The 26598-nt window shown below is 37.4% G+C and overlaps 3 protein-coding genes across 3 annotated transcripts in view; all 3 read right to left on the reverse strand.

Moving 5' to 3' along the window:
- Positions 1-9818, reverse strand: part of LOC307168188 (flavin-containing monooxygenase 5) — a 23268-nt gene extending 13450 nt beyond the window's left edge. Inside the window, exon 1 of the mRNA XM_079887865.1 lies at positions 9800-9818. The gene's annotated coding sequence lies outside the window, so the exon portion shown is untranslated. The remainder of the gene's footprint in view (positions 1-9799) is intronic.
- LOC307168187 (flavin-containing monooxygenase 5-like) lies at positions 2166-11413 on the reverse strand. Its single transcript, XM_079887863.1, has 11 exons — positions 11370-11413; positions 10852-11023; positions 9058-9210; positions 8707-8895; positions 8465-8630; positions 7965-8107; positions 7654-7853; positions 7195-7550; positions 6740-6812; positions 4238-6638; positions 2166-2677 (listed from the first exon to the last, which is right to left on the reverse strand). The coding sequence occupies exons 3-10, from the start codon at positions 9187-9189 to the stop codon at positions 6209-6211; spliced, it is 1689 nt and encodes a 562-aa protein (XP_079743989.1). The 5' UTR covers positions 9190-9210; positions 10852-11023; positions 11370-11413; the 3' UTR covers positions 2166-2677; positions 4238-6208.
- LOC307168622 (flavin-containing monooxygenase 5-like) lies at positions 10672-25967 on the reverse strand (the record flags this gene model as incomplete). The annotated part of the gene is made up of 10 exons (XM_079888750.1): positions 10672-11023; positions 12759-12960; positions 14114-14601; positions 14693-14765; positions 15894-16249; positions 16334-16533; positions 23846-23988; positions 25250-25415; positions 25529-25717; positions 25836-25967. The coding sequence occupies 10 exons, from the start codon at positions 25965-25967 to the stop codon at positions 10672-10674; spliced, it is 2301 nt and encodes a 766-aa protein (XP_079744876.1).
- Between the last annotated feature and the right edge of the window lie 631 nt (positions 25968-26598).

Consider the following 26598-nt stretch of genomic DNA (forward strand, 5'->3'; position numbering starts at 1 on the left):
CTGTGACTAGACGGGAATGGTGGAATGCCACATTGTCCCATATTTGCATAACTTCAATCAGCTGTTTCTTACTAGCAATGAAATGATGTGAAAATACAAAATATATGAACAGAAAAAGCATCAGAAGAATAAAAAATAAAAAATAAAAAAAGATCTTCTAATTATTTGCATAATTCAATCAGCTGTTTCTCAGTAAGAATAGAATAAAATACAGGGGATATATTTGTGTTTCAATTCACAATATAAGCAGCTGTTTACCTTGACTTTATCCTGTAAGGTTAGGTTTAGAACATGGTGTTATCTGTTCTGACATACAGTGTTAAAGCATTGGTAAATTTGGCAGTAAAAATCCATTGTTTTGTTCTTGTTTGAGCTTGTGTGTAAAAGAAGTTCAAGCATTTTAAATTTGTGTTAATTGTATGCATTTTGTGTTAAAGCAACAAGAAATGTGTTAATAGTATAGCTTACACAGACGGATGTAGTGCTAACTGTGTTAAGAGTTTTGGAAAATTGTTAAATGTATTGAAAAATCTGTCATAGCAATCGTAAAAAACTGTAAACATACATATTTAGGAGTTAATATACATAAATATGAGAATGAACACAGTGTTCTCAATTTTAAGCCTATAATTAACAAAACTAAAACAAGATTTAATATCTGGCTTCAAAGAGATTTATCCCTGAATGGGTCTTACTATCCAAAGCAGAAGGGATATCAAGATCTGTGTGTGTCTTTAGCTTTAGATATGCTATCTAATGTGTACAAAGAATTAGACAAAACGTTATTTAATTTTTTATGGAGGAATAGACACCATTATTTGAGAAAGGACATTTTATGTAAACAAAACAGTGGATTATCTGTGCTTAGTTTTGAAACTTTAAACAATACATGCAAGGTTACATCTACAGCTATAAAAGTTAATTGTGGATCAGTGTTTAGAAATATAAACTGGAATAAAGCTCGGTGTATTTGTGAAGCATGTTTAATTAATAAAGCAAAGTTTTACATGGTATATCCAGCTAAAAGTGTGTAAGAGAGGTTTAATTTAGATATTGATTATTCATGTGATTTTTGTTCAATATAAAATAATCTACTATCCATCTGTTTTGTACTTGTATACATAACGTTTTTTTGGGTGGATGTGGAAAATTTCATAAAACAAATGTTATAGTTAAATTAAATAATTTTGATATCTATTATTCCAATGAAAGTAATAATAATAATAATAATGTAACTTTTATTGTACAGCTTTTTATTATTTGGGGAAAATTTCATATACACAAGAAGAAACAGCCAGGATCCAAGCCAAATTTGATTCATTTTCTTCAGGAGACTAAGGATTAATACACCAGTCTGTAGAACATTGTCAATAAGAAAGCAAGAAAGACTTGTCTATAATGAATATACAGTTTTTTTGATTAATTGATCAATTTGTACACTCTGGCAGGTGTTTTTGTTTTTGTTTTGTTTTTTGATGCAAATTCTGTATACTAGTTCTACTACTGAAGTTTGTTGGATAATAATTTTTATTTTTATTTTTAGATATTTAGTTTTAAGCTACATCTCATCAACACACAGTCCTGTTTATCAAATGCAAACAACACACACCATCCACAGAACCAGGATGCATTATGACACAAAAGTATGAAATAATGGTGAACACAAGTTTTATGAGTGAATGTAAATTTCTCAGGGCCGCAAAAGTTTTGAGAACCAATGTAAATTATTACAAAGTTCACTTTTCTATACATAAGTGTGTTAAGAAACAGTTGTGAAAGTGCACTCTGTTTAAGTAGACTTTAGATTTGCACAAGTGTTTAACCTCTCTTACATGTATGGTCTGTCTCCCTTGTTTCATAGTGTTTTTGGTTTAGTCCTGTGACCCAGTTTTCCCCAGTCTGTCTAATTAGTCATCTCCTTCATTTGTGTCCAGTTAATTATCTAATTTAGCTCATTTTGTTTGCTCGTGTATTTAGACCCTGTGTTCTTCTTCAGTCTTTGTCTGTTCTCGTTAATGTTAAGTGTGGTATTCTCCTGGTTCCTGAGTTTTGTTATAAAAACTATTATCATCCGTCTTGCAACAACCTCATTCATCCACTGATTAAAGTTGGGTTCAGATTTAAACCATCTGCACTTATGAATGAAAAACTTTACAAGGTTGTTTAAGTAGACTTCAGAGGCATTTTATTTCATAAATTCATTAATTTAATCAGCCATTACTATTCTGCATTTTTAGTGAATTAACATGCTAAACAGACATGCTAACAACTGCAGCAGTTGGCAGTGATACATCATTAAGATAATACTTGGAATTTTAACACAACAAAATAGTTTAGTTTATAACTGATGTTGAAACCAAAGTGCTGTACAAGATATATAAAACAGAATTAAAACAGATAAAAAAAAGACAAATTAAAGATTTACACCCTCATTTAAAATATAAAGAATACAAAGAGAACTTCAAAGAGGATTTAAACATGGAAATGGTGGACGAAGATCTAATGTGGAGGGGAAGACCATTCCAAAACCTCAGAGCAGCCACAGAGAAAGCCTGGTCACCTTTAGTCTTAAAATGTTAACGAGGAACTGAGAGTAATATCTGTCAGGATGATCGAAGGGATCTAGAAGCATACGGGGTGAGATCAAAAATATACAGAGGAGAAAGTCCATGCAAAGCTTTACAGTTTTTTACGATTGCTATGACAGATTTTTCAATACATTTAACAATTTTCCAAAACTCTTAACACAGTTAGCACTACATCCGTCTGTGTAAGCTATACTATTAACACATTTCTTGTTGCTTTAACACAAAATGCATACAATTAACACAAATTTAAAATGCTTGAACTTCTTTTACACACAAGCTCAAACAAGAACAAAACAATGGATTTTTACTGCCAAATTTACCAATGCTTTAACACTGTATGTCAGAACAGATAACACCATGTTCTAAACCTAACCTTACAGGATAAAGTCAAGGTAAACAGCTGCTTATATTGTGAATTGAAACACAAATATATCCCCTGTATTTTATTCTATTCTTAATGAGAAACAGCTGATTGAATTATGCAAATAATTAGAAGATCTTTTTTTATTTTTTATTTTTTATTCTTCTGATGCTTTTTCTGTTCATATATTTTGTATTTTCACATCATTTCATTGCTAGTAAGAAACAGCTGATTGAAGTTATGCAAATATGGGACAATGTGGCATTCCACCATTCCCGTCTAGTCACAGCCAGGTTTGACGCCCATCAGAGGATGATGTCCATTTTCCTTGCCCCTTACTTCCCTTTCCTCAACCCCATTGAGGAGTTTTCTCAGCCTGGAGATGAAAGATTTTTGACCATAGTCCACAGGACCAAATGTCCCTCCTGTATGCAAAAGATGCTGCATACCAAGACATCACAGCTGAACACTACCAGGATACAGTAAGGCAAGCCAAAAGATTCTTCCCAAGATGCCTTGCCAGGGAAGATATCAGGTGTGATGTGGATGAGAACGTGGACAAATGCAGAAGACCGGGCAGATTAGAAGATGGCCTTTTCTGTTTGTATATTTTGTATTTTCACATACAGTAATACTGTAAATGGCAGCTATATTGCATATTTTTGTTATCTTGCAGAAATGTCCTGTTGCAAATAAAGCCGTTACTGCAGCAATTCTGTCTCTGTCTTCTTTTTTTCATAAACCATACATTCTATAAAGCTACTCTAAGGGGGGTCATTTATTTTGTTGTATTGAATTTCTGCTGCTGCAAAAAAAAAAAAAAAAAAAAAATGCATGCATTTACATTACAAACAAAACAAAAATGTAGAGAGACTTAAAAAAAATGCAAAACACAATCTATGATCAATACAATATACTGTATATTGTATAAGGGCAGACCTGACACATATAAAATAATGCAGTTTCTGTAATTCCATCTGATGTTAGTGTTTTTTTTGTCATTGTGTTATGATTGACTAAATGTTCCTGTTGAAAGACAACATGTGTTAGTGTTTTGAATAATTATTTGATTTTGAAACATGTTTGCAGTGTTTTGGTAGACATAGTGTATTGTGTTAGTGTATTATTGTATTTTGAAAATTAGTTTTGGAGTTTAATTTACAATGTGTGATTTTGAGCATGAAATTAACCGTTTTGCCAATTGTGTGTTTTAGGTGTGTTGGTGCGTTAAGAGTTTAGGAAACTTGTTAAATGTATTGAAAAAATTGTCATAGCGATTGTAAAAAACTGTAAATACAAAAAGCAAAATTTTAAAATCAAAACTTAACCAGTAACCAGTGAAGAGAAGAAAGCACAGGTGTAATGTGTTCACGTTTTTTAGTGCCAGTCAGTAATCTGGCTGCCGCATTTTGTACCAATTGCAAACGACACGGCTGTTTTAGGCAAACCCATAGAGCGAATTACAATGGTCCAACCTAGATGTTATAAAAGTATGAATAACAGTTTCAAGATCATTCTTAGAGAGCCTCATCCTAATTCTAGCAATAGTTCTTAACTGAAAGAAACTGCTTTTCACAACAGCACTAATCTGCTTATCAAAAGACAGTGTGGAATCGAAAACGACACCAAGGTTTTTGACACTGTCACGCACATTAGAAGAGAGGGGAACAAGCTGACTGACAATGTCAGAGGACAGAGTAGATGGGCCAAATACTATTATTTCAGTTTTATCATTGTTTAACTGTAAAAAGTTTTTCCAACCAGCATTTTGTCATACATACAGTCAAGGAAACTAGACACAGGAACATAAAGCTGAGTGTCATCGGCATAGAAATGATATGATAAGTTGTGTCTCTTAATGATATGACCTAGAGGAAGCATGTATAAAGAAAAGAGAAGAGGACCCAAAATGGAACCCTGGGGAACACCATTGCAGATTTGAGCACAGGATGAGTAACACTTCCCTACATTAACAGAAAAAGTTTTCTCCTTGAGGTAAGAGGCAAACCACTCCAGCACAGGCCCCTGAAACCTAGCTACATGGTTGAGTCATTGCAAAAGGGTGTTGTAAGACTGGAAAAACTGGAAGAGATAGCTACTCTCTGAGAGAATAAAGGAAATTAACATTTGAACTAACCCTTGTGCTCTATCGAGACGAAAGTCTCACCTCCGAATCATCCTAATCTACATTTCTTCCCCTCATCCCCCACCCGTTCTCTATCATGCTGAGATCACCAAAAACTCACCCAATAATCTAAATGATTAAATGTAAATAATTATCACAGAGTATTATACATGTTTGGTATCATTTGAAATGTCTCAGTGCGACTGGTACAAATGTCTCATTTCCAAATAAGTAAAACAAAAGGTAATAAGGTTTTTAAGAGTTTAGAGATAACTGGCACACAAAGGAAGGTCTAGGCAAATGGTCTCATACACCCAAAAGGTGTCAACTCTGAATGTAAATTCCCATTGTTAGCAGATGTTTCCATGTGAAAGAGGTTCTGTCTATATAATGAAATGCAGCAAAGGGCGGGTGTTCTGTTACTCGCATCTCTTCACCCTTCTGTTCGCATCTCTTCTCTTTATTCCAGAGCATTTGATGTTTTGTATCGATTATCTTTGAATTGATTATGAAATTGGCATGATACATTTACCTGACATAATAAATTATTTCATTTGATTATTCTAACCATCTTTGACATTTTCATTAAGAGTTAAAAAGAATAGTCAAACATTCGCTCACATTTAATGATGCACAGATATCATTAAAACCTTTTAATTTATGGAGTCAGATGAAATAACGAGAAAATACATATTCAAATGTATTGCATTTAATCAAAAAATACTTTGCCTCGAGAAAAGACAGTAACACGTAGAGACCTTCCGCGCTGGTCGGATGCCGGCTTTGGGCCGATCGAGCGCAAACTTACAGTGTCAAGATCTACTGTGTCAAATGCTGCACTAAAATCAAGCAAGATTAAAATACAGCAAGATACCGAGTCAAGAGTGGTAAGATATAATTTGTAACTAAGAGTTTGATAGTTCAACATAATTACATACAAAACTGCACATAAAATCAGTTATTTTACACAGAAACTGTCTTTGAAATGTTAAGGCACTCAGTATCAAGCATTTTATATAAGTAATGCGTCAATTATACCATTTTCATGATGTTGACTACAATTTACCCTAATCGAAGTACACTGATATAAGATTTCAAATAAAGTATGTTAAGTTTCTGATACACATTACATGATCACTTTGTGGTCACTGGCAATGGTACAAAAGCCCTGATCTTGTCGAGGAGCGATGAAGGGTCTGCTATGAGTGAGTGCAGACTGGCCCTGCTGTAATACAGAGCAGAGAGCAGCGCTGCAACAGACACTGAGAATAAGAGTGAATACGAGGAGCGCTGTGACTGCGGCTCCGGTGCACAGCGTGTTTTCAGGGGCTCTGTGACTCGATCCCACTGAGTCAGGATGGCCTGCCTGGCACCTTCCCATCTGCCCGGTCCGTGCAAGCGAAACTGGTACGGGGTGCAGGGCCCAAAGATGATGTTCAGAGCCAGCCTAGGGTCTGTCAGGAGCAGCTTCAGGATAGATGGACGGACACCCACTTGTTTAGCCAATTCATCCATGTAGGGGATGTAGTCCACCTGGATGGTGTGTCTCTGGGCGGCCACATACCTGCATGACAGTATGATTAAGAGTCACTTAAATGACATTTCAACTGTAGAAATTGTATAAATGCTGTGTTATATAGTCATGTGAGGTGAAGTGTGGAAAACCTTTGAGTCATTTCGTTCTCTTTTGCTTTAATGTCCTTCATCATTGCACTCATTGGAGGCAGTTTGCACTGTCCTAGAGAGCATATCACAGTTTGTTACATACAAAAACAGTGTACTTTATGTTATGACATGTTTGTATATTACTTTAAAGTAAAACTGAAAGAATAATCATATCCTGCTAAATATTTTTAAGTACTATGTCATCATACTGTAACTTTCAGAACTTAAAACCAGTCCAAAAGGACGAAGACGACTAAAAACAAGAAAAAGTCTAATTGTCAAAAGTCTTTGCTTAATTAAGAGAAAATGCTCATGAAAAACTACATTTTTGGAGATAGAAATCTTGAATAATAGTATAAGTAGACATTTGTTATTCTGAATTGTATTAATATAAACATATATTTTAAGAACAGCCCTTAGTTTTCTGTGTAGAAGATCAGCATCATGTTTGATACCTTTAAAAACACGTGTGGCCCAGCGCGCTTGCATCTCAGAGATGGGCATAATGGCTCCCAGAGGCTGGATCAGACCAATCACGGCTAAAGTTGGGCGCTCTAATGCTGGGGGATACACATATTTGTACAGGGATACCTTGTTCTTTGAGACAGGAATTACATGTGAAGACAGGAAGGGGAATGAGAAAGTGTATCCTGTAGCAAACACCACCAGATCAATGTCATCCTCAACTGTGCCATCCTCAAAAACCACACTTGATCCTCGAAACTCTTGCACATTCGGCTTGACAGAGACGGTACCGGAGAGGATCCGGTTTGGTAAATCATCATTGACCATGGGATGTTGGCTGAAAACTCTGGGAAATAAACAAAAGACATTATATAGTACACTATGAAAAGGGTTAACACTTTCATGGACCAAAGTCAGCAGAGTCTTGTTTCCTCCAGTGTTCACAGTACCTGTGCGCAGGCTGCAGCCCATAGAGCTTGTGGTTGAACCGTTTATTGAGTCGTTTCTCACCCATATTGTTCATAAATCCAACAGGCAACATTTGAAAAAGCCAACCAAACATTCTATTATTAAACATCATATCTGATGGAACACCATTGTCTCCTACACGATTTAGAATCCAAGATCCCTTTCGGGTGCTCAGATAAACCTAGAATTAAGGGAAAGTAAGTAAGGGAAACAATGTGGAATGCAGAGGCTTTAATAAGAGTATAATAATTCATACACTATATTTATTTATACTGTATTTGTGGCATATCACCTGTTTGGCCATTCTGCTCAGCTCTACAGCAATATCTCCTCCAGAGTTCCCAATGCCAATCACAACTACCCTCTTCCCTCGCCATTCTTCAGGGTTTTTGTAGTCACGACTGTGGAAGAATTTCCCCTTAAACGTGTCTATTCCTGTAATGCAATATATAGCTTATCTATATAATTCCTTAAGTCTGCCATTGCATATACATTTTGTATATATTGTAAACATTAAAATTAAGAAATTAGTAAAATCATTAACTTATTGAATAATTTTAAAAGCTTGTTGAATCATTCTTTGCAAAACCTTGTAAACTTAAAAATTATAAACAATATTTCTGGCTGAGATTCTGCTTAGTGCTACAACAGTTGTACAAGAGCTTTGATAAGGCCTAATGACTCTTATACAACTAAAGTTCACTATGAGTGTCCCAGTTTGGCTTTTATTGACTTTATGTTGTTGCACTTTGCACATAGACTGTGTTTGCTTAGTCATCACATGTACTGCACCTGGAAAGTCCTTTAGAGGGAGGTGAGGGTGACAGTGGTGACCGGTGCAGACCATCACAGCATCAAACACCTGCTTCTCTCTCCGACCATCCTTGGACTCTGTCTCTACATCCCACTGACCAGAGTGAGGGAAGTCTGGCCTTGGGATAACATGAAGGACTTTTGTCTAAGAAACATATGAGATAAATATGAGATACAGTATATTCCTAACTTCACAGTTCACATAAGCTTTCAGACCTGACCTGGAAACGGATGTGCCGTTTGAGCTGGAAGTGCTCAGCGTACATTCGGAAGTAGTCCATGATAAGGGAGTTGTGCATGTAGTTTGGGAAGTGGGCAGGGATAGGGAAATCACTGTAGCACATCATCTCCTTTGAAGTGTTGATAATCAAGGAGTAGTAAATACTAGCACGATCTGGATCTGGATTTTCCTAAGATAGAAAGACAAGAAGCAAACTGCATCAGTTTCTCGCAGCACATAGTTTATTGATGGTCTGCAGTGAACTTTGCCTCAGGGTTCAGTGCTTGCTTGGACCCCTTCTTTTCTTCATATGTACAATTTCAGTGGGCCCAATCATATCGACATATCTTACCTTAAACTTCCAAAGACCTCCAATATCATCACTGGTCTCAAAACACACTGGCTCCAGGCCTTCATCCAGGCAGCATTTGATGCAGGTCAGCCCAGAGGTTCCTCCTCCAATCACAGCAACACGTTTGGCCATGATGATCCACAACAGTCTGACCTTAAGCAGATGCAGATGATAGAAATGAGTTCTTAAAAAAAAATTGTCATGCGAAATTGAATTTCATTTATGTAGGCCAGCCTATTCGTAATACATTTTTGCATAATTTTACAGTTAGGCACTCGGGGAAGGGTTAACTGATCAAACCTGTAACGTTACTGCGAAATATCACAAATCTAGCAGGTCAAGTCGCGAACGCCGATTTCGGACTGGACAACCGCAGTAACATAACGTCTTGTCACTTTTGATTAATTGAATGCGTCCCTGCTGAATAAAAGTAACTTAGGCTATTAGGCTACATCCCGCAGCGTAACCTGAATTCATCATAAAGAATGGCATAGGCTATAATTCACAAGCCAGCGCACTTCGGTTTTTATAAACATAGGAAATCTGAATTTCAAACCACAAACTATCTTTTACTGCGGTGTGTATTTGTGAAATCTAAAGCTCTAACAACAAGAACATACGGACAAATAAATCGAGTCAGATTCGGACAAACAAACAAACAAACAGCTCGTTACGTAAACACAGCTGTCCTGTAAAAACGACAATGGAGTGATATAGTGTCAATAAAAAGTTTGCGGAGAACCCACCGAGCGTGAAGCAGTGACCGCAGAAGTTTATCGATGTTGTTCACTCCACACAAACACTTCTCACCACACCCCTGCATGTAAAAGAGGCGGGGATTCATGGCCGTCACTCTGGTCAATAACGTTGAATTAGTTAAATAATGTTAACAAATATTAAGTGATGGATCGTAGTCGTACATCGTAGACTTCTACAATAAAAAAAAATGCATTGTAGACTTCTACAAAGTAGGCTACTGTTTTTTGCGTAGACCTGCATATATGCATGAAAATACTCCATGCTTATTGTATGGAAATTATTAGGGTTTTCTAGCACTTTCATGTCCCAAGGAATACATTTTATGTTATACGAAGGTCACATTAAAACTGTTGGAAACGTGGTTACCTTTCTTTTATTTAAATATTAAATTAAAATGATGAGTAGACATTGATAATGACTAGGCCTACAACATCTATAATACTTTATTAATAGCTATACTATAGGCTACAAGAGTCTTCATCTTTTTGAGCTGTTCGTCATCACAAAATGACACTATGGCTTCTCCAGCGATTGTTTCTTTAAAAGTATATATTAAAAGAATAATACAAATTCTGCTACTTTACTTATGTGATGATTGTCAAAAGATAAGGACACTATTTTATATACTATATTATAACAAAAAAGATGATTATTTTGGGAATTTGGCAGAGCTTGTTATGACAGATATAAGAAGATGTTAGACCAAGGTAATGTTTAATTTTAATTTCCTTCAAAGATTAAAATATTTTAAATATAACATATTATAAATTATAATGAATTCCAAGAATTAGATAAAGGAATAATAAGGTTAAAGTGCAAATTAAGAACAGAGCTACCAAAAAATTGAATATGGGTTTACGAGAATGGGTCTTCTTTTGCATTGCCATAATGGCAAAAATCATTGCAGCCCCTCCTGACAGGCCCAGCCAAAAGAACAAACTGAAGAATGAAGGTTCTGGAATGGGCCGTGTCTTCATGGGTTTGGCCACACGTTCCCATTGGGTAAGAATAGCCTGACGGGCACCTCTCCAATACCTTGGTCCACTTAGCTGAAACTGGTAGGGAGTACAGGGGCCGAAGAAAGCCCTCAGTCCCACAGCAGGGTCCCTCAGGAGCAGCCAGGCAATGTTGGGACAGACGCCCACTTCCTTTGCTATTGTAAGGGATATAGTCCACTTGAAGGGCAGCCAGCTTAGGACAGGGGTGACTGTAGAGAGATAGCAGAGAGTTCAAAACGAGCATACATTAATTGTCAAACCAAAATCTATTTGGAATTACCATCGAGGTAAATAAATAATATCTCTTTAAATTTGCTTTTATGTCCTTCTCAATTATTTCATCTATTTTATCGGCTGGAGAAAGATGATTTAGTCCTTGAAGAACAGGAGAATTAATACATGAAAATAGTGAAAAATACATGAGAATAATCATATATAAACTGTGCTGGGGGCAATGCATTACAAGTAACAGAAGTTAGTAACTAGTAAAGTAACGCATTACTTTTAAATGTACAACAAAATATCTGAATCACTTTTTCAAATAATGCAAGTTACCTTGTTTTCCCATTTATTGAATGACACCTCTCCTGTCCCCATGTTGAGTGAAATCAGGAGTAAGAATGGCAGCACAGCTGAAAGGTTTGTTTGAGCTGCGTGCGACCTCTGCAGGAACATGCATTTCCTTCATCTTGAGGTTTATTCATTTCACTTTTGGTGTAAAAGTGCTTTTACATTTGCCAAAAATAGAAATCTTTGTTTTTTGTTATTACAGTTTTTTTTTTTTTTTTCAATTGCTAAGAAGCATCGGTCATACTGAAGCCACTTTTTCATGCATCTTGGCCAAACTGTAATCTTAATCTCATCTTCAAACCCAGACCAACAAAACATTTCATATACGTCTCAAACTAAACTCGTTCCACCACAACACTGGCAACAATTCTCATTCAGAAAACACACTCTGACCTAAAAGCTCTAACAACAGGAAGCTTTTATCTTTAAAGTTTGAATGATTTTTCACATAAATCAGTTTTTCATTAAGATCTTTTCATTTTACTGACTGTATGCACAAAGAATGAATGAAAAATGCAGTAATTCAAAATCTTCAGGGTTCTTCAGAACACAACTCAAGTGAAAAATGTATTCATGTGATTTGAAAGATGTAATCATTGAATGCATTTTTTTTTACCAAAGCAATGATAGATGATCCACAGTTTAGCCCAGAACAAGCCAATGCAATATTGAATGAGATTTGCATAGCAAGCCCTGATCCCTCTGCACCTGTTGGGGCGGAAGAAGGGCAGGGCTGTGCACAGAGAATGTCAATCACTGATGTTTCATTTAACCCTGTACAGTGAGACTAATGGATAACACTGGGAAAGCATGCCCATTCCACCGGAAAGGAACGGTACGGAATACACATCCCTACCCATAGGGAGGTAATATGTGAAGTTACACACATGGACTGACTATCAGGGCAGTAATACATATGGAAGATCTCTGAGGTAGGTCCTGCCTTGTGCAAGGGTCAATACTGTTTAGAGACGGCAGAGGAGACTCTGCCGAGGGAAAGACACAGGCTTGCCAACAGGGAAGAATACACATATGGGAAGAATGGGATCACCTACAAGGGGAATCACAACATATGGACATCTAGTCTAGTACAGGGGCTGACCAATACACACAAGTTCAACAGGGTTCAACAGAACAGAATAAGCATTCGTATCCCGTCCTCAGAGTGCAGCAAGCGAGACCCACAGCCATCCTTCCTGCATATTATTTGTTTGTACATTACACAGGAGAAGACGCCGGTTCCACTCAGAGATTGTAGAATCTCGCAAATGTGTTATGTGTCGCTCAGCCCGCAGCTCTGCATATATCTGCCAGAGAGGTGCTGTGTGCCAATGCCCAGAAGAAAGCAACACTCAGAGTCGAGCGAGCTCTCACTCCGAGGGGTTTGTCTTTGGACTGGTTCTGAAGCTCTGCGTGTGGTCAATGTACAACTGCAAGGCGCTAACAGGACACAGCAATGCAAGGGCTGGGTCTGCCTCCTCCGGGGAGAGCGCTGGCAAGTTCACCATCTGGTCCCTGAAAGGAGTGGTGGGAACTTTGGGCAGGTATCGGGGTCTCAAGATGACGTGAGAGTCAGCTGGCCCGAATTACAGGCACGCTTATATGACCGAAAATGCCTGCAGGTCCCCCACCTGGACGTGAGCGAGGTCAGGAGCAGTCTTGAGAGATAGGAGCTTAGTCTCTGTTGACTGCAAGGAATTAAAGGGTGCTCTCTGTAGGGCCGTCAAGACCAGAGAGAGATCCCGAGAGGGGATGAGGCGTGGCCGAGGAGGATTCAACCTCCTGGTACCTCTCAGGAACCTGATGACCAAGTCGTGTTTCCCCAGAGAGACTTACCGTCTTCTGCATCGCGGTGTTCTGCAACAGCGGCAATATACTTTTTCAAGGTGGAGGAGACAGCCTTCGCTCCAACCCGTCTTGCAGAAAAGAAAGCATGGGGCTGGAGACGTGTGAGAAGGCGCAAGTTGCGTCCTCGAACCGCAGACCATATTTGCGTCGCTCACTGTCAACCCACACCCCTTGTAACCCAGAGATTGAGGAAACTGCTCTTTTGCTGAGATTTTAGGTACCGCTGGCTATGAAACCAGCGGCAGGACATAAATAAACTCTTTGTGGAAAAAAACTAGATTCTCCGCCCGGCCCTCCATCGGGGGAAGGAGCGGTGAGTTCACTGTCTCATGAAGAGCAGCTCACTCCATCTCTGGGTTGCTCGTCTCAGGGATGCAAAAGTTTTGAGAACTACTTTAAATTATTAGAAAGTGCACTTTTCTAAAAGTCACTTAAGTGTGTCAAGAAACAGGAAAGTGCACTCTGATTAAGTAGACTTAAGCTGCATTTTATTTCATTAATATTATATTATAATTACATTTAAAAAAAAAAAAATTTTAAGATTTGATTTGCAAAACAAATTAATTGGCCATTACTATTCTAAATATCAGCATATTTGAGCAAATTACCATGCTAAACAGACATGCTAATAGCTGCAGCAGTGATATATCATTAAGATAATACTTGGAACTTTAACACAACAAAAGAGTTTGATAGTGCAACTTAATCACATACAAAACTGCAAACACAATCAGTTACAATGAAATTAAATGTTGATTATACACAAACTGAGTTACATATGTTTAGGCACTCTGTGATTCAGTATCAAGCATTTTATGTAAATGATATGTCAATTACAACATTTTCATGATGTTGACTACAAGTTACCCTAATTGAAGTACACTTGTTATAATGTTGGATTTCATAGAAATGATTAAGTTTCTGATATATATATATATGATCATTTGTGGTCACTGGCAATGGTACAAAAGCCCTGATCTTGTCGAGGAGTGATGAAGGGTCTGCTATGAGTGAGTGCAGACTGGCCCTGCTGTAATACAGAGCAGAGAGCAGCGCTGCAACAGACACTGAGAATAAGAGTGAATACGAGGAGTGCTGTGACTGCGGCTCCGGTGCACAGCGTGTTTTCAGGGGCTCTGTGACTCGATCCCACTGAGTCAGGATGGCCTGCCTGGCACCTTCCCATCTGCCCGGTCCGTGCAAGCGAAACTGGTACGGGGTGCAGGGCCCAAAGATGATGTTAAGAGCCAGTCTAGGGTCTGTCAGGAGCAGCTTCAGGATAGATGGACGGACACCCACTTGTTTAGCCAATTCATCCATGTAGGGGATGTAGTCCACCTGGATGGTGTGTCTCTGGGCGGCCACATACCTGCATGACAGTATGATTAAGAGTCATCAAGATACACTTAAATGACATTTTAACTGTAGAAATCGTGTAAATGCTGTGCTATATAGTCAACCTTTGGGCCATTGCTTCCTCTTTTGCTTTGATGTCCTTAATCATTGCACTCATTGGAGGCAGTTTGCAAAGTCCTATTGAGCAAAGCACAGTTAGTTAAGTACAAAAACACTGTGTACTTAATGTTCTGACATGTTCATATATTACTTTAAAGCAAAACTGAAAGAATAATCAAACCCTGCAATCATACACCTATTTTTAAGTACTATGTCATCCTACTGTAACTTTTAGAACTTTAAACCAGTCCAAAAAACTAATACAAAGACCAAAACCAAGAAAAAGTCATTGTCTAATTGTCAAAAGTCTTTGCTTAAATAAATGTCAGAGAGAAAATGCTCATGAAAACTACATTACAACATTTTTTGGTAATAGAAATCTTGAATAATAGTCAGGGATATATGAAATAGTGATATGCAGAATTAGTTACATTGATTTATTAACAAACAACAGACAAGACACAATGAGGCAAGGGAAGAGGTGAACACAGCCCAAACAATGGGCAGGGAATGAACAATAACAAGCTGGGAGCCCAAGATTACGATAGGCTGGTGAGTAGAAATGGCAAGGCAGTGCGAGACTCGAGGATAGTAGCGATGGCCAAGCAAGAACTCAATGCACCACTTGCTGCTGGGCAGGGAGAGTGAGCGGCCAGGGAAGCTCAGCTTACAGGACAGGACTGTAACAAACAAGAGACACAGCAAACACAAGAAGAGACAAGACAAGACAGATGGCGGAAACTAATGCATTGCAATAACTAGAAAGGAACTACAACAAAAGAAGGGAGCTAATAGAGGAGAACTAATGCTAGGAATAAAGAACGAATATAAATAAAGGTTAAAGGTAGACTAGGCTAACTAGGAAAAAAATAAATGCTAAAGTAACTGAGAACTAAGCAGAGAACACATTATAAAGGGAACTGAGAACATGAGGAACAGGTGAGCGTGGTAATTGGAAACAAGGAGGAAGGACAAGATGAGCACATGGCCAAAACAGACAAAGACAGAGCCATGTGTTTAAACAAAGAGACATTGAACAACAACATGACAAACAGAACTGTCAGAAGAGAACCCTGACAATATATTAATATATTAACAGTATTAGTAAAGTAGACCTTTTGTTGTTCTGAATTGTATGAATGTGAACATATATATAAAGAACAGCCCTTAGTTTTCTGTGTAGAAGATCAGCATCATGTTTGATACCTTTAAAAACACATGTGGCCCAGCGCGCTTGCATCTCAGAGATGGGCATAATGGCTCCCAGAGGCTGGATCAGACCAATCACGGCTAAAGTTGGGCGCTCTAATGCTGGGGGATACACATATTTGTACAGGGATACCTTGTTCTTTGAGACAGGAATTATATGTGAAGACAGGAAGGGGAATGAGAAAGTGTATCCTGTGGCAAACACCACCAGATCAATGTCATCCTCAACTGTGCCATTCTCAAAAACCACACTTGATCCACGAAACTCTTGCACATTCGGCTTGACAGAGACAGTACCGGAGAGGATCCGGTTTGGTAAATCATCATTGACCATGGGATGTTGGCTGAAAAATCTGGGAAATAAACAAAAAACATTATATAGACACTTTCATGAACCAAAGTCAGCAGAGTCTTGTTTCCTCCAGTGTTCACAGTACCTGTGCACAGGCTGCAGCCCATAGAGCTTGTGGTTGAACCGTTTATTGAGTTGATTCTCAATCAGATTGTTGATAAATCCAACAGGCAATATTTTAATAAGCCAAACACGCACTCTGTGCCTAAATATCATATCTGATGGAACACCATTGTCTCCAACACGATTTAGTATCCAAGATCCCTTTCGGGTGCTCAGATAAACCTAGAAGTAAGGGAAAGTAAGTAAGGGACACAATGTGGAATGCAGAGGCTTTATAATTCATATACTATAATTATTAGGGGTTCAAGCACGAAGTGCTGAAACCCTATTGTAATTGTGCTGATTTTTATTATTTTTCTTCTGCCGTAAAACGCATCGTGCAGCCCAAACCGTAAGACCTGGAACCTTGAAACTTTGCCAAATGGTAGTATAAAAATCGAGGAGAGGTTATCAAATTATGACCTCGATTGGCCCATAGGTGGCGCTATAGCGACCAAAAGCGCGAAACTGCTCATAACTCCTAGACCATATGTCGTAGACTCAAGTGTCTTATATCATTGGAAAGCTGGAACCCTGAAGAACAAAACGTATATCTCCGATTTCATTTCCGGTATGCAAATTTTTCCGCCATTTTGAATTTTGTCAAAAACCTACTTTTGCGAACTAGTCCTAGGTTTTTCGTCCGATCGGAACCAAACCAGTGCAGAAATGTTCTCTGGAGTCTGACTATCAATAATTATCGAAAAAAAGTTGAAATTTCGATTCACGGTCGCTAGGGGGCGCAAAAATATTGTTGTGGGAGGAGCCTATTTTACTAAAAGGGCTATAACTCAAGATGTAAATGAGGTATCTTCACCAAACTCGGTCCACATGTGTAGGAGTTCAATCTTGGGTCACAGTAAAAAAATCGCGACGATTGAACACTAGGTGGCGCTATAACATGAAAAAAACATGAAAAGGGCTATGACGACCTGACCGTTAGTCCGATTGACTTGAAAATTGGTATGCAGTGTCTTGGTCCAAGGTGCCATGTATGTCTTTGAGGACATTGGCATATCTCAAAAAACATGGCCGCCATCGGCCAATGAAATTTGAGCACCTATTAGACAAGGTTAACGGAGGCTGATCGGAACAAAACTCGGTAGGCATGTTCGACTCATGGTCCTAGAGGTCTGTAAGAATTTTGAAAGAAATCGGCCACTAGTTGGCGCTAACGAGTTTTACAGCTCCGTAATCACGTGGTGTTACAAATATCCACACAATATGCATATCATTTGATAGACCTTCTCATGGAGAACAACTTTGCCTCAAGAACCATTGCTGTCAATCAAACCGTTCATTAAATATTCGTAATTATGTTAAAAACCTACTTTTGCGAACTAGTCCTAGGTTTTTCACCCGATCGGAACCAAACGAGTCTAAGACAATTCTATGGACTCTCTAGATAAATAATTATCAAAAAAAAGTTGAACTTTTGCATTTTTCGCATGGGTATATAGGGTTATAAAGAAAATGGGCGTGGCAAAATGCACTCAAAAGCCTATAAATCCTAAACGAAAACACAGAACTTCACAAAAATTGATGCACATATTTGTCATAACATGCTAAAGGAGCCTGGAAATTTGTATAAAGATCGGACCAAAGGTAGCGCTATAACTGTTAAAACGCTTTAAAACCATATATTTCCTATGGTAAATTGCCTGTATTGGCTGTGAATGGTCTTTTCCTATGAAAAATTCCATAGGAAATAATTTGATCAAAATGAAATAATTTTCATATAATAATGTTCATGACTCTTAATAAGCATGAAACATTTCAGACAGATCAGACAAAATTTGCCTCTATAACAGTCAAAAAGGTAAAAATGATATAACATGTCATTAAGCCAATAAGTGGTATTTTACTGCCCCCTGCTGCCATTTCATCATACTGCTCCCTAATATTGTCATATAATTCATATTTAGACTTTATAAAATCATTATTTTAACATTTTCAATCATATTTTGTCAAAACTCATCTATTGGAGTATTACTTGACAATTGTGTCACACTGAGATATGGAAATGGACGAAAGTAAATGAATGAAATGAAACGAAAGTAAAACGGCATTAGTGGTGGAAATTTTGATTCTTTCCAGAGACTCGTTCATTTTCAGTTCGTTCACCAAAATGATTCGTTCAGACTCGTTCACTGATTCGTTCAGTGACAATTTCTTCATAAATACTGCAGCAGGTGGCGAAAAAGAGTGTATTTTATGATATGTTTTAACGAACGTATTTACTTGTTAAAAAAAACTGATTTGGCTTTGTTAAAATTTGTGCCTTATTTACTAAATTAATAAAATAAGTCTAAATAAGAGGTTCAGATGACCAAAACAAGGTTTTCTTGCATAATTAACATTTTAATTGTTTGGTCAGACATACACATTCATAAATCTGGGATTATATTAAACGTTGAGTTATGTTATGTATGTTAAATATGATAAACAATTATACGCACACCTATAACTGCGCTTTGAATGAGATTGAATCACATGCTAAATGACCGATCTACCCAGTATTCTCATTCACGAACGAAAGTACCAGTTTGATCAATTCGTTCACGAACGAGATCTCTCTCTCGTTCAGACTCGAAACAGAGCGATCTCAAAGTGACGGGCGTATTCGTTCATTAGATCCAACCAATTACATGCCCCTTCACAGCCCTAACTGAAATGTTATTTGCTAACGTTACGCAAATGAGACCTAACCAATACTGTCATATTTTTGGTTTGTTTTAGTTTTTAGAGAAGTGCATATGACATGAATAAAACGTAATTAATTCATTTTTGATCATACAAAATGAACACAAGTAGTAAAGTACATTTTTCAAAGTGCAAAATACCACAAAACTAAGTCTAAAACACACAGACAAAAGAAAAGAAAAGCAGGTAAAGAGAAGTGTAAATTTAAATCAAGTAAACCGTCAAGTACAAAATGACAATGTTAATTTGTCTTTGTTATATTTAACCATGCTTGCGTTATTAAACTGTTTTCATTACAATGGTAAAGTGTTAATTTCCTTCTTTGATGCAAATATGCTGACTACACAAACCCAGCTCTATCGGTTCGCCACCATTATCGTTCAAACAACTGGTTCTTTTCGTTCACGAACGACATGTACCAGTTCGTTCACGAGAAGATCTCTCTCTCGTTCAGACTCAAAACAAAAGCAACTCGGTCAGTCAGTGAAGGGCGTATTCGTTCACTACATCCAACAAATCACATGCTCCGTCACATCTCATACTCGAACGCTATTGGCTTGAGGTTTAGTCATTCTTGACAGGTTGAAAACACAGAGCTATCCAGTTCACTGAGCTGCGCATGCGCTGCAATAGCGCCGCGCGGCGGTGGAGGGAGGAATTTCAGTGAACGAGAAATATGAGTCAATGGATTACGTGAACGAGAACGATTCGTTCACCTAAAAGATTCGTTCAAAAAGAACGATTCGTTCACGAACGTAACATCACTAAACGGCATTTAAGCCACGCCCCCGAATACAAATTCACTAATAACTCGAAAACGGAAAGTTGTTGCACGTTCAAATTTTGATGGTAAGGTCCTCTCCAGGCTCTTGATCGAAACGTGTCGTCGCGGGCCTCCGTCGAGGGCTACTCGAGCACTATCTATGCTCTGAGTTTCAGAATTTTTCGCGTTCTGGTTAGCGAGATATAACTGAAAAACCAAATTCCCATTCATTCACTCATTCATTCAAACACTTCAATTGCTATAATACCACTTTTGTCCACTTGAGGGAGCAGCAGAATTGCACATTACCTTTTCATTAGCTTTCAGTATTGGGAAACAAACAAATGCTTTAAAAAGCAATCTTTTTATTATGATAGGGCTGTAGCTTTCGATTATTTTAGTAATCGAGTATTCTATTCAAGTAATCGGATAAAAAAAAATTGTGGTAAAAAATAGATTCAAGTTAACAACAGCCTTTAAAATGACTTAAAATACAAATATATAATAACAAGCAACAATAATTGGTTCAAGTAAAGTATCAAAGTAAGTAATTATATTGGTTTTATTGAAGAACACTGTTAAAATATACCCATGTAAAATGAATTATATAAACTAATATAAACATAACTTATGTACATAAATAACAAATGCCTGCAGAGGGTGCCAGCGGCCTGGTTGTTGTTACACTAAGCCTGGCATTATCAAATCCTTGTTTAATATTGTCCAAACAATTAATTCAAATGTCAACTTAACCTTCAATATTTGGCCACTTCTGTACGATAGAAATGCTACAGTCACTGTAATTTCTTGAACGAGAACATGTGCACATCAAAACATGCAAACTCAGAGCAAGATAACTTATATTTTGAAATCGCAATGTTTAAACTTTTATTTTGAAATCGCGATGAACAGCAGTTTGAGAAACCCAGATGTGCTCCACAAATGATAACAGTGCAACTATGAAACACAAACTGCGTCCGACTTGCGTTCCCATATTTGCACGTTATTGGAAACCTAAACAAACAGCACTGCAGAGACTGAGTTTGCTTGGAGCAGCGTTTACTGTGGACGGAGCTGAGGTAATTTTAACATGTAACGTTAGGCTAATCTGCACTCATGTAATTGAAGCATCTTCTCTGTGAAAAAAACAAACAAACAAAAAACAGAGGATATATTTATTTAACTGAATCACAGCCTTTGTGATTTCACAATGGCACTATGCTATATTATGACTGTAAATGGTTTTAAATATCGCGTTGTCCTAGAAAACTGTAATTCTGCGGTTGTTGGATTCTCGTCTGTGGAATGCACCACTTTCGGTATTTTGCCAATTACTCGAGGGGTAAATTGCAATCAAGGATTTTTTTAAATCGAGTACTTTACTATAATCGAGGAATCGTTACAGCCCTATACTGGTAACATAGTTTTATATTATTAGATCACAAAGAAATGCCTATAGACAAATAAATATATTTTCTCAATAACATATCCAAAAAACATATTTGTGTGTGTGTGTGTGTGTGTGTGTGTGTGTAAGCATGCATTATTGAGTTAACATGGAAAAACTGGTTTGATTTAGTGCAGAAAACTGGTGCAAATCATTAAGTTTAAAGTGAAAGTGAGCCAATAAGTGGTCTTCTACTGGCTTCTGCTGGCCATTCTACTTATTAACTCTTCGGAGTCTTGGGCTATTTTGGCCGTTTTTGAGTACTTTTTACACAGCACAACATCACCTATATGAACAGACAATTAGTTTTTCACTTTGATGTACTTTATCAACATACTGGACCCAAAATCACACAAAAAACACAAAATCCGAATAGAAAAATTATAGTTTTTTACTACAAAAAACACAAACATGCTCAATGAAGCATTTTAAAAGGTTTAAAATGTTAACACAAGTTGTAAATGTCAACATATACAGGTACAATTCAGATATAATCAAGCTATATACAAAAAAAATATGATTTACAAAAAAAAGCAGGTGTAGCCATGGGCTTTTTTCTTTTTCTTTTTAGCTTTGCCACTTTTTAAAACAGTTCATGCACACAATTATACAGAGAGCTATATTTAAGGCCTTGCATTCCCAGAGTATGAGGGTTCCCAAATAGTGCAAATACAACATAAAAAAGGTAAAATTGAGATAAAATCAAACTATATACAGCAAAAAGCAGGTGTGGCAATAGGGTTTTTTTCTTTTCTTTTTTGCTTAGAAACTCTACAAAACACAATGTACAATTACACAGACAGCTACATTACAGGGCTTTCATGAGCTTGAGTAAGAGGTGTTCCTAAAAAGTGCAAATATACCATACAAAAGGTAAAATGAATACAAAATCAATATCAGGATCACTCTCGGTTTTCCAGGGCTCAGAGCTGTGGTGTGGCTGTCCTGACTTTGCTGGAGATCTTGATCTGGTTTGACTCTTCCTTCCACCCCATCTCTTTGTAGGCCTCTGTCTGCTTGTTGTCGAAGTGGTAGATGACCCAGGCTGCTCATCATCTCTGTACATGTCAAGACACACGCAAAAAGATTAAAGATTGTACATCAAAGTTCAAGATGCTCATTGGCACATATGTACAACAATTACAGTGAAGCAATCATTGGCAATGAAATTCTTGTTCACACAACCACACACACACACACACACACACACACACACACAGACAGACAGACACACACAGAAACACACACGCACAGACAGACAGACAGACAGACAGACAGACACACACACACACACACACACAGACAGACATACAGACAGACAGAGACACACACACACACACACACACACAGATAATATAATATACAATAAGCTAAAAGTTTGTCTCACCCCTCGTTGTGAACCACAAAAGCCGAGTCGTCAATCTCATCATAGCCACTTTCTGATTCCGTCCATGAACTGTAAACAACATCGTCCAGTTGGTAGAACAAGTCGAGGGCTTGTTCAACCAAAAATTTTCCTTCCACAAAAAATACCTAAACTATCTACACTACTCCTAAACTACTCTCAAAATCTACTCAAACTCTTCCAAAAACTAGCAATAACATCTCTGTCTTTCTGTCTATTCCGTCAATATCCCGTCGGCGCCTTTCAATTTCGCTTCTTTGCACAGTTGGCTCCTCCTCCACTCCGTAAAATGTGCAGCATGAAGAGCAGAGTCAGCAGATTCACACATTTTTCTCCGTTTTGTTTTATGACAAAAACCGACGAAGTTATTGGAATAAATGCGACGCCTGTCGCATCCCATCGTGCGTTCTTTTACGAATGCGTCAATATTTTCAATATTTTTTTTATATAAAGTTTAAATGATCATATCTCCGTTTTACTTGGTCTAGCAACACAAAACAAAAAGCAGAATAGAGTTTCAAGCCAGCACTTTCGACAGAAGTGGACGGCAGCGCTCGACGTGACTTTGTTTTTATAATTCAACGTCTTAAACCTGTCATGTGATTTGATCACGCCGGTGTGATCGGCGACTCGGAAGAGTTAATGAAGTCTTTTCACATGTGCTTTTGGATTCACTTGTATAACAATAACTATTATAACACAATCATATTTTGTCAGTGTTTATCACTTCATTTGCACTGACACTTCACATAATTGCTAGTAATGTGGTAAATCATGGTAAATCACGCTAGAAACATGGTAAGTCATAGTAAATAATAGTAGAATGTGGTGTATCAAGGTAGATCATGTAAGAATCCTGGTAAATAATTCTAGAACGTGGTATATCATGCTAGAACATGGTAAATCATGGTAAACTATGCTAGAACAGGGTAAATCATGGTAAACCATGATAAATCATGATGAACTATGTCAAATCATTTTAGAATGTGGTATATCATGATAAATCATGCTAGAACATGATCTTTTCCATCTATGATGTCAGTGGTTACATGCTTGCTAAATAAAACTTAATAACTTTTGATGCTTTTGTGCTTTAAGGCCTTAAAGGCCTTAATTGCTTGAACCCCGATAAATGCTGCTTGCAGCTTTAATTTATACTGTATTTGTGGCATATCACCTGTTTGGCCATTCTGCTCAGCTCTACAGCAATATCTCCTCCAGAGTTCCCAATGCCAATCACAACTACCTTCTTCCCTCGCCATTCTTCAGGGTTTTTGTAGTCACGGCTGTGGAAGAATTTCCCCTTAAACGTGTCTATTCCTAAAGAGCAATTTAAACAATTAGCCACAACAATATAAGAAAGGAAATCGCTGTTTAGGTTATATGTAGTGCAATATATCTTATCTATATAAATCCTTAAAGTCCCCCTGTAGTCAACAATTTTATCCCTTAAAACTCATCTTTGATCACCAAAATTACATTTTTAAGCGGGTTTTTCCTTGAATTTTTTTCTTCTTCATGCCTTAAAATTGATTGACTGTAACTCTACACCCTTGCCTCATTTAGTATGAGGCTTCTATAAATATGCAAATTAGCCCCGTTTCCACTCAATCACACCAGCTCAGAGATCCACTCTTTGATGATCCCACATTGACTTGATTGGTTACAAGGCAGTTTGGTTACAAGGTAGTTTTTCAAATTTTTTATTTTATTTTTTAATTAGTAATTTAGTAAAATCATTGATTTGTAATTTAATTATTTTTTAAAGCTTGTTGAATAATTATTTGCAAAACCTTTTAAACTTACTAATCATAAACAACATTTCTGTTCAACTGCCTGAGAATCTGCTTAATGCTATACAAGAGCTTTCCAACCCTAAGGGCACGCTGAAGTTTGAGTCGCCATTGGCTAGTACATTTTTTATTTTACTCGCCAGACTTTTTACATGGAATGCAAGAACAATGCAAATGAAAAAATTCTACATAAATATAATGTAAATATAAAATATAAATTTCAAACACTATTAAAGTTAAGTAAACAGTCTGTAATAAATTCTCTCCTGATTGTTTACATTCACTTAGGAACTAAGGAACTATAATAGGAACTATAGGAACTATGGCTACGCACTATACTCTCATTCCTGCGTAATAATCAAGAAACTTTGCTGCCGTACCATGGGTCCAGCAGGTGTAATGATATGACGCAGCGCCTGAAAATAGTCCCCAGCTCGGTAGACTATAGGGTCGACTATTTTCAGGCGATGCTCTCAGCCAAGCAACGATGTGTAAAGCTCAGCAGGCAATGAAATGATATCTGCTCTAAACTTATTTTTTGCCTCTGTGACTGTAATTGTACAATTTACTAGCCATTGGCTAATTAAAGACATATTTTAGTCACCTCTCGTGAAATTTGGTCGTATATGTGAGTGATTTATTCACATTGTAGGTTGGCTGTGATAAGGCCTAAATGACTCTTGTACAACTAAAGTTTGCTATGAGTGTCCCAGTTTGACTTTTATTGAATTTATGTTGTTGCTCTTCACACGATGACTGTGTTTGCTTAGTCATCACATGTACTGCACCTGGAAAGTCCTTTAGAGGAAGGTGAGGGTGACAGTGGTGACCGGTGCAGACCATTACAGCATCAAACACCTGCTTCTCTCTCAGACCATCCTTGGACTCCGTCTCTACATCCCACTGACCAGAGTGAGGGAAGTCTGGCCTTGGGATAACATGAAGGACTTTTGTCTAAGAAACACAAAACATGAATTTGAGAACCTTTGAAACACCCAAAATCTAAGATAAATATGAGATACAGTATATTCCTAACTTCACAGTTCACATAAGCTTTCAGGCCAGACCTGGAAACGGATGTGCTGTTTGAGCTGGAAGTGCTCAGAATACATTCGGAAGTAGTCCATGATAAGGGAGTTGTGCATGTAGTTTGGGAAGTGGGCAGGGATAGGGAAATCACTGTAGCACATCATCTCCTTTGAAGTGTTGATAATCAATGAGTGGTAAATACTAGCACGATCTGGATCTGGATTTTCCTAAGATAGAAAGACAAGAAGCAAACTGCATCAGTTTCTCGCAGCATCGTGCCTCAGGGTTCAGTGCTTGGACACCTTCTTTTCTTCATATGTACAATTTCAGTGGGCCATATCTCACCTTAAACCTCCAAAGACCTCCAATATCATCACTGGTCTCAAAACACACTGGCTCCAGGCCTTCATCCAGACAGCATTTGATGCAGGTCAGCCCATAGGTTCCTCCGCCAATCACAGCAACACGTTTAGCCATGATGATCCACAACTGTCAGACTTTAGGCAGATGATAGAAAAATTTTATTTAAAGGAATAATTCACCAAAAAGAAAGAAATGTCATAAATTATAAACTCACTTGTTGTTTGAAACCCATATGATTTCATAATCTTTTAGAGATTTTTGTCATTTTTCCAAGGCATGACGCTATCCACCAGTTATTTCCATCACATCTCTATGCATTTTTTTTTTGTGTGTCATACAAACTTCCATTTCATAAAAAAGCATTTTATGGAGGCCTATTCGATTACACCATTTTTTTTATTTTACACCTATATATATATATATATATATTGGTTTTTTTTGTGCATAATTTTCACCCAGAACCACAAATGAACCACCAAAACCAGGCTCCTCAGGGGACCACTGCAGTTTATTGACAGGACAGACAATCAACACACAACCTTCATGTTCACACTCTTTCAGCTGACAGTCTCACACTCTCTCCAGTCACAGGCTGTTCTCAGAGATTATATATATATATATATATATATATATATATATATATATATATATACATATATATATATATATATATATATATATATATATATATATACATATATATATATATATACATATATATATTATATACTAATAATAATAATAA

This window comes from Squalius cephalus, assembly GCF_949319135.1.
Source record: "Squalius cephalus genome assembly, chromosome: 12".
Classification (NCBI taxonomy): Eukaryota; Metazoa; Chordata; class Actinopteri; order Cypriniformes; family Leuciscidae; genus Squalius; species Squalius cephalus.

Excerpts from the sequence above, each read along its gene's own strand:
- LOC307168187 (XM_079887863.1), bottom strand. The coding sequence starts at position 9,189 with ATGGCCAAACGTGTTGCTGTGATTGGAGGAGGAACCTCTGGGCTGACC. Across the intron at positions 7,551-7,653 it reads GGGCTGCAGCCTGCGCACAG|AGTTTTCAGCCAACATCCCA; the intron begins GTACTGTGAACA and ends TTTATTTCCCAG. Across the intron at positions 6,813-7,194 it reads GGCCACACGTGTTTTTAAAG|GACAGTGCAAACTGCCTCCA; the intron begins GTATCAAACATG and ends TATGCTCTCTAG.